Source organism: Salvelinus alpinus, chromosome 6, assembly GCF_045679555.1.
Source record: "Salvelinus alpinus chromosome 6, SLU_Salpinus.1, whole genome shotgun sequence".
NCBI classification, from domain to species: Eukaryota; Metazoa; Chordata; class Actinopteri; order Salmoniformes; family Salmonidae; genus Salvelinus; species Salvelinus alpinus.
Genome location: NC_092091.1, coordinates 70,220,878 through 70,235,250, shown reverse-complemented (window position 1 = coordinate 70,235,250; position 14,373 = coordinate 70,220,878). Strand labels below are relative to the sequence as shown.

Genomic DNA, 14,373 nt, shown 5'->3' with positions numbered 1-14,373 from the left:
AGCAACAATCTTTCTGCAATATCAAGCTGATCCAGCCTTAAAAAAAAAGAAAAACATTTGTTTTGTTTTTTTATATCTGGAATTCATGTAATTTTCTAATCGTTTTATGCGTGTATTTTTAAAAATGTAATACAGTGGGGAGAACAAGTATTTGATACACTGCCGATTTTGCAGGTTTTCCTACTTACAAAGCATGTAGAGGTCTGTAATTTTTATCATAGGTACACTTCAACTGTGAGAGACGGAATCTAAAACAAAAATCCAGAAAATCACATTGTATGATTTTTAAGTAATTAATTTGCATTTTATTGCATGACATAAGTATTTGATCACCTACCAACCAGTAAGAATTTCGGCTCTCACAGACCTGTTAGTTTTTCTTTAAGAAGCCCTCCTGTTCTCCACTCATTACCTGTATTAACTGCACCTGTTTGAACTCGTTACCTGTGTAAAAGACACCTGTCCACACACTCAATCAAACAGACTCCAACCTCTCCCCAATGGCCAAGACCAGAGACCTGTGTAAGGACATCAGGGATAAAATTGTAGACCTGCACGAGGCTGGGATGGGCTACAGGACAATAGGCAAGCAGCTTGGTGAGAAGGCAACAACTGTTGGCGCAATTATTAGAAAATGGATGTTCAAGATGACGGTCAATCACCCTCGGTCTGGGGCTACATGCAAGATCTCACCTCGTGGGGCATCAATGATCATGAGGTAGGTGAGGGATCAGCCCAGAACTACACGGCTGGACCTGGTCAATGACCTGAAGAGAGCTGGGACCACAGTCTCAAAGAAAACCATTAGTAACACACTACGCCGTCATGGATTAAAATCCTGCAGCGCACACAAGGTCACCCTGCTCAAGTCAGCGCATGTCCAGGCCCGTCTGAAGTTTGCCAATGACCATCTCGATGATCCAGAGGAGGAATGGGAGAAGGTCATGTGGTCTGATGAGACAAAAATAGAGCTTTTTGGTCTAAACTCCACTCGCCGTGTTTGGAGGAAGAAGATGGATGAGTACAACCCCAAGTACACCGTCCCAACCTTGAAGCATGGAGGTGGAAACATCATTCTTTGGGGATGCTTTTCTGCAAAGGGGACAGGACAACTGCACCGTATTGAGGAGAGGATGGATGGGGCCATGTATTGCAAGATCTTGGCTAACAACCTCCTTCTCTCAGTAAGAGCATTGAAGATGGGTCGTGGCTGGGTCTTCCAGCATGACAACGACCCGAAACACACAGCCGGGGCAACTAAGGAGTGGCTCCGTAAGAAGCATCTCAAGGTCCTGGAGTGGCCTAGCCAGTCTCCAGACCTGAACCCAATAGAAAATCTTTGGAGGGAGCTGAAAGTCCGTATTGCCCAGCGACAGCCCCGAAACCTGAAGGATCTGGAGAAGGTCTGTATGGAGGAGTGGGCCAAAGTCCCTGATGCAGTGTGTGCAAACCTGGTCAAGACTTACAAGAAACGTATGATCTCTGTAATTGCAAACAAAGGTTTCTGTACCAAATATTAAGTTCCGCTTTTCTGATGTATCAAATACTTATGTCATGCAATAAAATGCAAATTAATTACTTAAAAATCATACAATGTGATTTTCTGATTCCGTCTCTCACAGTTGAAGTGTACCTATGATAAAACTTACAGACCTCTACATGCTTTGTAAGTAGGAAAACCTGCAAAATCGGCAGTGTATCAAATCCTTGTTTACATTTACATTACATTTAAGTCATTTAGCAGACGCTCTTATCCAGAGCGACTTACAAATTGGAAAGTTCATACATATTCATCATGGTCCCCCCGTGGGAATTGAACCCACAACCCTGGCGTTGCAAGCGCCATGCTCTACCAACTGAGCCACACGGGACTGTTGTTCTCCCCACTGTACATGAGGGAGGTAGACAGGGCTTCAACCAAAATGAGATGAGGCAAATACCACAATAAGACTGGAGATTAAAAATGATTAGCTTTTAATTGCAAACGAGAGTCACACCTATTGTTCTCTCATATTATTCTGACACTTCTCTACTGTTAATCAACATTTCAGTGTCACATCATTTAGCAGGAGAGCTCATTTTCACCAGCAGTCCCTGTAGTCCGTAGTTATATGGCACCAGAAATGAATCCGTCAGAAAGACCCTGTATTTCTTAACATCCATTAACAAGTACAAAGGTAATAATAACATCAACAAGATCTTTGTCTGTGAGAGGGACACCATGTGGAGGTGTGTGTTGGTTTAACACAGTTAACAACCGCAGTGCGATTTCCCTTTATCTGATTGAAGTGGGACATTAGCTTAATTAAGCAAAGCTCCAAAAATTGACATACTCAATACATTTTGTAGATTTTAGAATGTTTAGTATTGCATGCCTGCAGAATCATTGGGTCGTGTTCATCAGGGCACGCAATGGAAAACGTTTTAAAGCGCTAAACAAAGGACAACAAAAATAAGGTAGTTCCTTAGTTTTCTTCCAATCAGTCCCTAATGAACTGGACCCTGGTCTAGGACTTTGGCTTATCTAAATGGCCACGCTGTTCTCCACCACAGCAGGGTCCATGTAGGTGTATGGCACTGGTAGCCCAGAGTTCCTGGCATTGACGGTCTCGCTGAACACCTTCAGCTCCGTCTGGAATTTCTGAATCATCATGCAGGGTGGTATCTCGTTGAAGTGCTCCTCTGGGTACTGGCCAAGGGCCACCTGCATATGGAGAATAATCAAAGTTAGAAAAATATTGATAGTTACAATATCATTAACATTAAAAATGACACTTAAATAGGATATTTTGTAGCTAAATATAGTATTTCGGGCCTAGATGATATTGATTATAGTTCATGAAAGATGGCAGACTCACAAAGTCACTGGATTGCTTGCTAAGGAGCCACATGGTGGACATGCCCTGTGCTGTTGTGCCGACATCAGGGAAGGTCTCCAGCATGGTGCTCTCAGTAGACTGCCCCTTAGTGGTGGGAGGTGGCTGTTTCAGGGAGATGGGGGTGTTGGGCATCCAGCCACCATAGTCATACTGTAACATGATGAAAAATGACTGATTATTACTGACATCCAATATAGTGCTATTCTGAAATGATATGATAGTGGCAAGGAATTACAGAAAAAACCTTGCAACATTTTTACAAATATGTCTCTTCCTAAATGTTAGAGGATGCAGATAATGTCAGTAGTGCTTAGATTTAGATTAATAACACACTTGAAAAAAGTATGGGCTATGCTACACTCACCTGTCCAGAGTTGACAGCAGAATGTTGGCCTGAGCAGGTGAAGATCACCACGGTGACGAACTTGACGACCTCTGGCACAGTGGAGAAAGACTGAGGGATTCCTGGACAGAAAGATAAGAACCGAGAGAGGTGTGTGATGAATGGAGTTATGCCAGGGGAGCTGGGTGGACTGTTACTATAGGACAGTCACGTCCATGGAAGTTGTGAGTTATGGTCCAGAAACAAAAAACATATTGGTAAAAACAAGACATTTACCCATACGTCCCCCCCCCCCCACACACTATTACCCTGTACATCGTCACCTGTGCATTCTTGGGCCAGGAAGCCATGGTCAAAGATATCCTTGATCCAGTTCTGTAGTTCCTGGTCTTCCCGGACCTCTGAGTCACTCTTGTAATAGAAACTAATCACTTCCTCTACAAACCTATACCGAAGACGACAACGGAAGAACGAAGGAAGAAGAAGATATCATATCTATGTAAAGCTATACTTTCACTCTAGATTCTACCAGCAGATGATACTGTATTACCATGTAGGTCTGCTCTGTCGTAGCCTACCTGTGGATGATGTCCCACAGCTTGAGTCCATCATCCCTGTAGTAGTTGTTGGGGACTGACTCCAGACCTCGTGCAGTGATGTCTTCCGGCACACAGAGGGAGCTGTAGGTCAATGAGGCCAAAGATCTCCTCAGGATCTCAATCATCCCCTCTCCGCCCGAAGCAGCAAACTACAACGTCACTTAAAGTTACTTGATTACATAATTCTGTAACATTATAATGTACTTTAACTAAGCTGCAATATTACACTGGTTCTATGAGAGATAGTTAACCTACCAGCAAGTATGTTGACCCGGAGTGCCAAATGACCATACTTGGGGGTACTGTAGGTTCACTACAAGACATACAACCGCATGTATGCTGACTCTGACACAACTTCCATGGATGTGTGATTCCCAATATGGACACCACACACTTCTATGGAAACAGTCCAGTCAGTAGCCTACCTGAGTGAAAACTCCTTCATCAGCTATTAGAAATGCCCGGGCCAAGAGGTTGATCTGGAGGGAGTAGCGGGTGTGTGGAATCAGAAGCTAAAGCAGTAAACCAGGGTGGAGAGAAGGATGGATGGTCAACAATCCCAAGAGATAAACTGGCATTAATAAGGACTGTCTGGAGGACCACATTAGAAATAAGTGTATTATACTTTCATGTGTCATTATCCTCTGGTGGTCCAAACACACCAAGACAGTCGGGAAGAGGGCACGACAATGCCTATTCCCCCTCAGGAGACTGAAAAGATTTGCCAAAAGTTCTACAGCTGCACCATTGAGAGCATCCTGACCGGTTGCATCACTGCCTGGTATGACAACTGCTCGGCATCCGACTGTAAGGCGCTACAGAGGGTAGTGTGTACGGCCCAGTACATCACTGGGGCCAAGCTTCCTGCCATCCAGGACCTATATAATAGGCGGTGTCATAGGAAGGCCCCAAAAATTGTCAAAGACTCCAGTCACCCAAGTCATAGACTGTTCTCTCTGTTACCGCACGGCAAGCGGTACTGGAGCGCCAAGTTTAGGTCCAAAAGGCTCATTAACAGCTTTTACCCACAAGCCATAAGATTGCTGAACGATCAATTAAATGGCCACTATTTATATTGACCTCAACCCTCACTTTACCACTGCCTACATGTACAAATTACCTCAATTACCTCGAGTAACCTGTATCCCAGCACATTGACTCGGTACCGGTACGCCTATATATAGCCTCGTTATTGTTATTTTATTGTGTTACTTTTTTAACTTTATTTTATTTAGTAAATATTTTCTTAACTCTATTTACTTAACTGCATTGTTGGTAAGTAAGCATTTCACGGTAAGGTCTACACCTCTTGTATTTGACGCACCTCGGAGCACTAACTGGACATGCTATGCTATATTATGTTATGTTATGCTATGCTATATTCTGTTATGCTATGATATAATATATTATGCTATGATATATTATGTTATCTTATGCTATGCTTTATTATGTTACGTTATTCTATGCTATTTTATGCTATGTTATGCTATATTATGTTATGCTATGATATATTATGTTATATTATGTTATGCTATATTATGTTATAGTATGTTATGTTATGATATATTATGTTATGCTATATTATGTTATGCTATGTTATATTATGCTATGATATATGTTATATTATGCTATGATATATTATGGTATGCTAAATTTTGTTATATTATGTTATGCTATATTATGTTATGTTATATTATGTTATGCTATAGTATGTAATATTATGTTATGCTATGATATATTATGTTATATTATGCTATGATACATTACGTTATGCTATATTATGTTATGCTATATTTTGTTATCTTATCTTATGCTATGCTTTATTAGGTTACGTTATTGTATGCTATTTTATGCTATGTTATGCTATATTATGTTATGCTATGATATATTATGTTATATTATGTTATGCTATATTATGTTATATTATGTTATGTTATGATATATTATGTTATGCTATATTATGTTATGCTATGTTATATTATGCTATGATATATGTTATGTTATGCTATGATATATTATGTTATGCTATATTAGGTTATAGTATGTTATGCACTGATATATTATGTTATGCTATGCCATATTATGGTATGCTAAGACATGGAAACCATGTGTTTTGATCAAATTCCACTCTTTCCGCTCCAGCAATTACCACGAGCCCGTCCTCCCCAATTAGGGTGCCACCAACCTCCTGGGTTTATGCTATGTTATGCTATGCTGTGTTATGTACCTTGTAGAGAGGGTGCACCATGGGCATGTTGCGCAGCAGTGCTACGGCGAACACCTCAGCCAGAAGGTGAGTGCGCAGCAGGTGGACGTTGAGCTGGTGCTCTTGAAAGTCAGCGCTCCTCACAAAGATCTTGGCCAGGAGCCAGTCATACTCAGAGTCAGTAGGAAGGAAGATGGGGTTGTCTTTTGCAGGCTTCTGATTCAGCTGTGGAGAGAGAGAGTGTTAGGGACCTCATAGATGGCTACCAGCAACATAATCCCTGTTTAATGGAAAAATACAAATAATAACAATAGCAGATTCCTTTTTGGTGCTACATAGAACCCTTTTTTGAAGGTTCTATAAAAAACCATGAACATAAGGTTATAAATGGAATGATAATGGTGCTATAAAGAACCCTGTCCTAAGGTTCTATAAATAACTATTTAAAAAAAAAATCTATATAGCACCAAAAAGGGTTCTGCTATCGTTTCAACCCTTTTTGGTTCAGGGCTTGACATTCACTTTTTTAGCCACTTGTCCTTTGTACAAGTAGGAAACATTTTTTACTTGTCCAAAAGCTCAAGACACAAAAAAATGGTCTGTAACACCATTTGTACATCATTGTATGATGCAAGGAACCACTTTACAAAATGAAATGCATTACTATCTTTTTTTTTACCATAGGGAATCAGACAAACATGGAGGCTACACTCTGTCTATTGGCTTCTTTGCATATTCAAGGCAGTCTCAAAATACAACAAGGCTCTCCTGGAGGATGGTTGGACACCCTTGGTAGAAAATGTTGCAACGTTACAATTACAACCAAATAGCCTACTTGTTATGTCTTGAAAGTAAGGGCTTCCCGTCATCGCTGGGATGATACAAAAAATATGTCTACGGTTCAAAAGACTGACAGATTCAAAATGCATACAACCACTGCACATCAAAAATGTAAAAATGCAATAGGCTGACGCAAGAGCTCAGACCGTTTAGCTTAAACTGTTGATACATTTGTTTAAAAAAAATGTTTTATTCATATTATAAGCTCAACAAAGGGCACATGGCTGTAGGCTATGCGCAAATGTTATTTGCATTGTTGAATTAGAATTCATAATAGCAAGCTAGGACTGATGGTTTGGTTAGCTAAACTACCAAGTCCTTTTGGTTACCCAGGCATCTAGTGTCGCTATCTAGTAAACTTGCTAGCTATTTCAGTGGATGTTGAACTCATTTATCCCTGCAAATGAACACATTTCTAGCAGTAAATGTGCTAAATTATAGCCATGGTATAAAAGGGATAATCAACTCGGGGCTCTATGCGTACTCTGGAAAATAATGTAACTCTGTGGAAGGTTAGTTCCACTCTGCTAGCGCATTGTGGAACACACCTCATTATTACTTATTTTCCAGAGAACACATAGTCGTTGATTATCCTTTACGTATTTCACAAGACACTTTCACTGGCCATAGTCATATTTAACATGTAATGACATAATAACACAACAGATAAACTGGAATGACACTGTCACTCAAAACGAGCCTTGATCAAACCACACCCCAAATAATTATGAGCTGCCCCTCCCCCCCCAAACACATTTGAATTATCACAAAAAGAGGAAAGAGCCCTTTTCTGAACTCCAAAGAAGCATTGAAGGACTCAAAGGTTTCACATAAAACCATCACCCTTCCCAAAGAACCCTTGATGAACCATATGTTCTAAGTGTGTAATGCATTAATTAAAAGCATTTGAAGACAGTGGAGGGAAACATGGGGAGGATGGGCTCGTCATAATGTTTGGAATGTAAAGAAGGGAACGGTAGTAATGAGCCTGTACTCTGCATTTCTACCTCCACCAGCCTCCACGGGTAAGTGGGCTCTCTAAAGGAGATTGAATCATGATGGGTTTACAGACTCTCTCACTTGTAATGGTCTCCGTGACTGTAGTCTTCACTTCAACATTAGTTAGGTCAACCTTACCTGGATGGCGATGGGAACCAGCTTGTCATTAGGGGTTCTGTAGAGCAGGACCAGAGGAGCCGCCATGTACTGTTTTTTCCTATTGATCACGTTTGCCTTTAATCCATCCAGGTTCTTGTAGTCAAGCAGGAATATGTTGCCGCTCTGTTTGGGATTGGATGACATGGGAGAATAAATCCAAAAGTTACAATGCAACAGGTTATGATTACGGTTCACTTTCTTGATATTTTGGAATGGAACAGCTATTTTAGCTCTGTGTTTTACTAGGATTATCCCCAAAAAACATCCAATAAAGTTATTTTTGCGATTACTTTCTTGGAATTTAGGGTTACCATCCCCCCACAAAAACATAAAAGAAAGTAATACTGGGATGTTTTTCATTTTTTCAGTGACCAGGTTTCCATCCAACATTTTTGAAGTACATGTTGGATAGAAAATGTCACGACAGGCCTGAAGGAAACAGAATATTTGTCTGTAAACTTTCAGCATGTCAACAAAACAAAGAATGCTAGACAGGGTGGGATATTTTTGTGTCGGTAAAATGTATAATGGGAGAAATGGTGGTGGAATGGCACTTTAATGTGCAAAAATTGATATAATAACCATCATATCTAAGTAAAGTCACATGATGATATGTTGTGTGGTCCTCTCACTACGACTCGGGAACACATGCAGTTGATTAGTCTACAGATTAAATAAGTTATGATGAACTTCACAGGGTGGTGAAAGTGCACAGTGATGATCTTGATGCTCCTGTCCAATAAATATTGAGGGTCTTTTTCTGGTGACATGATGACCGATGCTTGACTGCCGTTGATAAGTAAAAAATAATATTTTTGGTCCATATAATAATGTCATCATGTAGGCTATACCTGCACTGTATCTGCCAGCTGTTGGCTAGAGTGCACGTGGCAAGACCAGAGTGGGCACATTCGCTATATAACAGAAAAATAATTGTGACAATGTCATCAGAGTTGAAAATGCCATGGAAATGCCATTTACATGTTTTTTTTTTTATGTTTGGGTACATGGTAATTTGACCACAAAGGTTATTTTTATGTGCACTACGTCATCACACAGCTATATATCTGCAACAGGTCAATATGATGGAAACATCTATCGTGGGGAAATGTGCATATTGTTTTTATGCGGGTTTGAGAATATTTGCATGAAAATCTGTCGCCAATTGGATGGAAACCTAGCTATTGAGAAACATACTGGATGGACCTCCACAAAAGTCATCTGGAGGTCCAAAAAGGAATCTGGTACATGCCTCTGATGGTCCAAGAAAGTGGACATCTAGACATCCAACAAAGGGATCTCCATTGACTTCCATTGATAATTGGGAATATCTAAGATATTCACCTAGGTCCAAGAGGACTGCCCCTAGTCCAGCGCCACCCATAATATAAGTGGTACTGCAATAATTTAGGCAACTTTTAACAATTCATTTATTTTACCAAAGAGTCCCATTTTGACATACTGTACAGTACCTGCAATTCCCTTAGGAGGCTGGACGATCCACGAAGAGAGGGCTTCACCATGTCTTCTGTGACGGGGAAATTTGCCGGCAACTCCGAGCAGCGACGGATCAACATGGGGTTGCAGCCGTTCAGATACTGGTACCCGAAAAACTCATCTTCCTTCCAGTGCTCCTGTGTGTAGTCTGGAAGGAGGAAATTCTGGGTTGTATTAATTAGTGCACACCGTAGCAAAACCTTTTGCAACAGAAACAAATCAAGAGTTTCTTATTGGACAGGCAAGTCTGTTTTCTTCCACATGATGCCTAGTAAACCAGGGTCGTTTTCAGTATATAGAGTATATATAGAGAACCAGTCAAAAGTTTGAAGCTGGTTGAGAGAATGCCAAAGCTGTCATCAAGCCAAAGGGTGGCTACTTTGAAGAATCTCAAATATAAAATATTTGTTTAACACTTTTTTGGTTACTACATGATTCCATATGTGTTATTTCATAGTTTTGATGTCTTCACTATTATTCTAAAATGTAGAAAATAGTGAAAATGAAAAAAAAACTTGAATGAGTAGGTGTGTCCAAACTTTTGACTGGTACTGTATGTATATTTTTATTGGACATATTCAAGTAGTATTACTTTCCCCTTTCACTTTGTTTCAAAACGTTTACCACCTAATAAACAGGCCCCTGGAGTTAATACTGCAAATGCACCTATGAAATGCACTCACCTGAGATGACAGTTCTATTGCAGCAGAAGACTTTGCTGATTTCATCAATGTTTTTCCAGTTCTTCTTGCTGTCGGAATACCCCTTCAGTTTCAGCTCAGTGATCCTACACAATGGAAGACAAGGAACTATGTCAAGATGAGCCAATAGAGTTTCACAGAGGAAATGTACAACTCAACAATATAAATGAATGGAATACTTTAGAAGAGCTTTGATGATCTGCTGCAGGAAGTACTATTTGAACTGTCCTTAGAGGATGAGTTATGCCCGACGTACGCAACGCAATACGCTAACGCAACAATGGCTGTCCTGCATAGTCGCAAAAATATGCAAGTATGTGCAACCCAAAATGTTAAACTCACCACGTACTGGACAAAGGAAAAAAGCTCAAATCCGCACTGAACTATTCTTACATTTGAATGTAATTATCAGCAGGAGAGGTCAGAGCAATCAGACACATTTGGGCGACAGCCTTCATCAGCGTTTGGAGAAAAATAAGGCATTCACACATAGTTATAAATGATGGAACATTGTAGTATATTTTTTCACAATCATAATTTACATTAATTATTTACATACATTGTTCTACTATTTTTCACAGCTTCTAGTGCCTAAAAATACATTAAAATGTAAAGAATATTTGAATGAATGAGGGTTTTGGGGGGTTTTCCCCCCAGTGCATGCCTTTTGAACCCGGCACCCAACAACCTTTTGTTACTACAGACTTTCGAGTTGAGCACGCCAATTCCTCATTCTGCCACTTATCACATAGGGAAGCCATTATGAGAAGTACATTGCATTCTCGTGTTGTGTACTCAAGTCGGGTATACATTTGGCTTTGGTGAGGAACTCACCCGGTGGCGGCGGTGAAGAGGAACTGGGTGGCCTTGGTGAACGAGAATTGGATCTCGCTGGGAAGATCCAGAGGGTTGTCTGCCTTCATGCTGCCGGGGAAACCCTCCTTGTAGGTATCCCAGCTGAGTAGGAGGAGGAGCAGGAGGAGCAGGAGAAAGGGGAGGAGCAGGAAATATATGGAGGTTGGTCAGATATAACAGACAGACTGGGCAGCTAGGACGAAAGACCACAGCACCTACCAGTATTGCTCAGTTCTCTTCTTCATCTCTTTTTCTCTGCTGTACCTGGCAAGATGATTAGTTTCATCACAGAGTCTTTTAGCTGAAAAATATAAAAAACAATAAATCAAGTTAATCACACGTATTATTGCACTAATCCTTCAGAACCAGTGTTGCATGTATTACTGTATGTACGGTGGCCCTAAGAGGCAAAGTAGCTTTTAAAACTTAGTGACAGCATGCACACACAAAGGAAATGCCTCCCCCTCACAATGGTTGCAAGTATCCACTTTTTTCCCATGCATTACTCATTCTGACATGTCTGCATGTGATGTTGTTTCATAACGTCACACCGTGCTGACCTGTGCCCTCTCTGAACAGGTGCACCTCCTTGTCCATAATCCAACGGTAGATGGGGAACTGGCATGTGTCTCCCTCTGGCGTCGTCACGACAACCTTGGACGGGAACCAGGCGTCCTGGGGGAAGAGTGGGAGGGGCTGTTTGTCCAGCTCTATCAGCACCAGCGTGCCGAGTGAAAAGGGGCACACCACGTCGAATTCACGAGACGCCTGCAGAGAGAGCGAGGGGGAGAGCGAGAGATGGATGGAAGTGAGAGATAGATGGAGGGAATGAGATGGAGGGAGGGAGAGAGTGAGAGAAAAAGGGAGGGGCAGAGAGTGAGAGAGAGCAGAACCTGGACTGTGTGAGAAAGCAAATAACAATGGCAAATATAACTAATCCTGTACTACCAGTATTATTACGTAAGGGCCCAACATACAGGAAACAAAGTCTTCATGTCATATACACTATATGTGTATGAACATATTGGGTGCGTTTGGGTGTGTTTTGAGGACAGTATTTGAAAAATGCAAATGGTAAGTCTTATTGAAGCTAGAATCATTTGTTGCTACATCCATTTTTTGGACTTATAAATTATATATACTCATAGATTCTTGAAGAATATATTTTATAATTTCTTAGTTCAACTGTCGTACCCAATCAGAACCCAATGATTGTAAGCAATATAAATGTAAACAAACACTAAGCTACAGCCACAAAACATGGTTAAAAGTATACATTTTTCTATGAGTTTGAGAATGGTGACATTTCTACAAGCCCATCCCTCAGCTTTTTACCAAAACAGAGGCGGGGCGCCTCTTTGTTATTGTTTCAATTAAGGATTCTAGCTTTAAAGATAAATATCTCTTAGTACTGATAGGAGCATGACTGACTTACCGTGCCTTGATAGAAGCCTCCCTTCAAGCTAGTGAGCCACGTGCGCTTACTCTCTCCTTTTTCGCCAACCAGCTTGATGAAGACGTTGTTCATCGTGGTGGCAGTTGCGATGTTGTGTGTGTGCACAGTCACCTTGTAATCTGCCATTTTGACTCTGAAAAACACTATGATAGGCTTATCTGCACACACTGAGACTGCACAGCAAACAACATTTCATTCAATGTAGACGGTGCAAACATTTTTGCAAATATTAAGACTTGCATGATATCTGTTGATCCATTTTAATATAACAAAATCATTTTTTTAGGGTATTCTTGCTTGAATAACAAACTTGCAAAGCCACAGTTATTGCATACACACAGCATGTAGGGGGACATTTTGCACAAGCAAATGATAGTGAGCAAACGAACCATAGACAGGAGTAATAAGCTTATTCAATGTGCATATTATCCAATATACCCATTGCATTGTGTGCACGCAATGCACACATATCATGGCTCAGTACACTGATCTCTGGTTAAATAGTCTCCTCATTCTACACATATTTGAAGAAAACAAAACATGAAATCACACGGCACATCAAGTTGAACTGTATTTCTTGCACACATCTGTGCTCTTTTGCTTGATGAAAATGTCTTCCATATTATCAAAAATAAAACATTCAGAGTTCCCTTACCTGATTGGTTGATAGTTTGTAGTACCCTGTTAACTGTGCCTTAACATGCATGTAATGATCACCTTCCCTACTGCTCGTTTTATACCTGGCTGGAGGTGTGTGTAGAACCATATGTACATATCTGGGTGTTACTTCCCACCATTAACCTTGCATATCCTGCATGATAAATTCTGGCACTGTTGATAGCGAAGCGTTGCCCAATCACCTATTGTAAATACACAGCAGAAGTGTTGAATCTGCTTGTAAAGGTTGAGCCGTGGTTGAAAGGGTGTTGTAACGTCAATTTCCCAATTCTGAGGGCTTACGGTTAAATGTTTGCTCAGCACTGCAATGCAAGTTACATGTGGGAAATTGCATTGTCACAGACTCTGTTTAGGTGCTCTGCAAGATATCCAAACAGGATTTTACGAGTCTTGTGCAGTTACTATATCAAGTTAGTACTATATATACAATACTGTACAGTATTCTTTTTTATGTAACATTTATTTAACTAGGCAAGTCATTTAAGAACAAATACTTATTTACAATGACAGCCTACCCCGGCCAAACCCGGACGACGCTGGGCCAATTGTGCACCGCCCTATGGGACTCCCAATCACGGCTGGATGTGATCCAGCCTGGATTCGACCCAGGAACTGTAGTGACGCCTCTTGCCTTGAGATGCAGTGCCGTAGAGTGCTACGCCAGGACAGCCTCCAAATCCTTCCTACTCACACTGATGATGCAACATCCATTGTGCTTTTTGGCAGGACACATACCCGGTCAATACGTATCACTAACTTGCATCTTATCGCATATCCTTCATGGCAATTTCCAAAGAATACCTGGTTGCATGACGTCTTCTCAACCAGAAAGTCAGTTGAAAACCAGAAAATTAAAACGTTTGCCCACTGGGACATCTATTTGGGTCGTAACAGGACAAATCCCACCTACTGTATGCTGCCTTTCTGTTCAGAAATGGAGTTGCAGGGACTGCAGTACTTACATATGCAATCTGTATATTACCTTCACTGTGTACATAATACAGGGATTCCTGCAGAACAAACACAGGCGCAGGGTAGACAGGGTCAGGTTTGAGGTCAAACAGGTCAAACCAATATATGTCTTTATCATGGAGCTAGGTTTACAGTGAGCTTAGTGTGTCTACAGTATGAGGCCCATATGGTTGTAATAATAGATTTTAA

At 40.8% G+C, this 14,373-nt stretch overlaps 1 protein-coding gene across 3 annotated transcripts; it reads right to left on the bottom strand.

Moving 5' to 3' along the window:
• Window positions 1-1,957: 1,957 nt before the first annotated feature.
• Window positions 1,958-13,864, bottom strand: LOC139579224 (hydroperoxide isomerase ALOXE3-like). Of its 3 annotated transcripts, none has more exons than XM_071407693.1 (15): window positions 13,715-13,864; window positions 12,514-12,667; window positions 11,639-11,846; window positions 11,298-11,379; window positions 11,058-11,180; window positions 10,206-10,309; window positions 9,498-9,670; window positions 8,005-8,148; window positions 6,049-6,252; window positions 4,247-4,333; window positions 3,801-3,970; window positions 3,546-3,667; window positions 3,244-3,344; window positions 2,859-3,029; window positions 1,958-2,704 (listed from the first exon to the last, which is right to left on the bottom strand). In XM_071407693.1, exons 2-15 carry the CDS (start codon window positions 12,658-12,660, stop codon window positions 2,525-2,527), a joined length of 2,016 nt encoding a protein of 671 aa, XP_071263794.1. In that variant the 5' UTR covers window positions 12,661-12,667; window positions 13,715-13,864; the 3' UTR covers window positions 1,958-2,524. The 3 variants fall into 3 exon arrangements, with proteins under 3 accessions (XP_071263794.1, XP_071263793.1, XP_071263792.1); XM_071407692.1 differs by lacking the exon at window positions 13,715-13,864 and adding an exon at window positions 13,190-13,602 and having other exon boundaries at window positions 12,514-12,677; XM_071407691.1 differs by lacking the exon at window positions 13,715-13,864 and adding an exon at window positions 13,190-13,600.
• Window positions 13,865-14,373: the final 509 nt, after the last annotated feature.